Here is a 1,240-nt window from a genome sequence, read left to right on the forward strand (position 1 = left end):
GAGTTCTGACTTGAGTCCACAGATTCTGGTGTGTTCTGATTGGGCCGCTTCGTTCATAAACGGACCAGTCAAAGTCTACCCAGCAGGGGGCGCTGCAGCCTGTGTGTGTGTGTGTGTGTGTGTGTGTGTGTGTGTGTTTTGGTTAGGATAAGAGTTAGGCTGTAGAAATGAATGGAAGTCAATGGAAAGTCCCCACAGAGAGCCACGCAAACGTGTGCGTGAGAAAAAGAGAGAGAGAAAGCTGAACCTCACAGGTGGAAAACAGGAAGTGTTTATTATTAAGACAATAAAAGCCCTGATGAGTCAGGAATCTGAAGGCGCTCCGCTACGGAGCAGTCACGTGATTCTTCTGGACACACAAACAGGAAATAAACAAACAAGATCAGTCTCTGACGTCAGCAGCCTCACCTGCTGCAGGTGACGCCAACATCAGTTTGGAGTGGGGTGGGGGGCCAGTCACTGTAAACATCCGGTCTGATCAAGCCCCGCCCCCACAAAACGTAATCATTGTTCAAGAACACTGCGTGCACGTGACCGAGGCGCGTGCACGCAGAGCCACACGTTCCCTCCATGAGACACATGTTATAAAAACACGGAACCAGAACTCCCATCCGGTCCAGTCTGGTTCAGAGTGTTCCAGTCCAGTCCAGTCCTCCCATCAGGCGCAGGGCAGGCTGTCCGGAGCCCGGCCCAGCTCCCTGCAGTCCGGGGAGAACTGCAGCCTCCGAACCGCCTCCTTGATCAGGTTCCCGGACAGAATCAGTTCCTGCAGCAGCCGGTGCGGGTCCTCCTCCTGGACCCGAACCGGGACCCGCTTCCGGTTCCACGGTCGGATCTGGTCCCAGTCCGGCTCCGCGTGGCTCGGCAGCTGGTACGGGCTGCGGGTCCGGTGGGTCCCGCGCTGGTTCCGGATCTTCAGGCAGCAGCCGCGGGGGTTCTGCTGGAGGTTCGGGCCCGCCGCGCCCCCGCAGGACCCGGGCCCGGTCCGTGGGTTCCCCCCCGGGGCCCCGTGGAGCTGCAGCGCCTCTCCGATCTGCGTGACCAGCGCGTCCACGTCCGCGGGGCCCACGGCCTGCTGCAGCGCCAGCAGGTTCTCCTTCAGACTCGGCATCTCTCTGCGGACCGAACCGAACCGGGCCGCTCCACTCCGCTCAGTACACACAAACAAGCCGTTTGATTTGTAAACAATGGGTGACGCGTCTGGACCGAACCATCTGCTGCCGGGGGGAGGGGGGTACGG

At 59.8% G+C, this 1,240-nt stretch overlaps 1 protein-coding gene across 1 annotated transcript; it reads right to left on the bottom strand.

The window, feature by feature from the left end:
• Positions 1–248: 248 nt before the first annotated feature.
• Positions 249–1,220, bottom strand: LOC103131173 (GSK-3-binding protein-like). The gene has a single exon (XM_007542755.2). The coding sequence runs from the start codon at positions 1,109–1,111 to the stop codon at positions 659–661; it is 453 nt and encodes a 150-aa protein (XP_007542817.1). The 5' UTR covers positions 1,112–1,220; the 3' UTR covers positions 249–658.
• Between the last annotated feature and the right edge of the window lie 20 nt (positions 1,221–1,240).

The sequence above is a fragment of the Poecilia formosa genome, unplaced genomic scaffold (genome assembly GCF_000485575.1).
Source record: "Poecilia formosa unplaced genomic scaffold, Poecilia_formosa-5.1.2 Scaffold726, whole genome shotgun sequence".
Lineage (NCBI taxonomy): Eukaryota > Metazoa > Chordata > Actinopteri > Cyprinodontiformes > Poeciliidae > Poecilia > Poecilia formosa.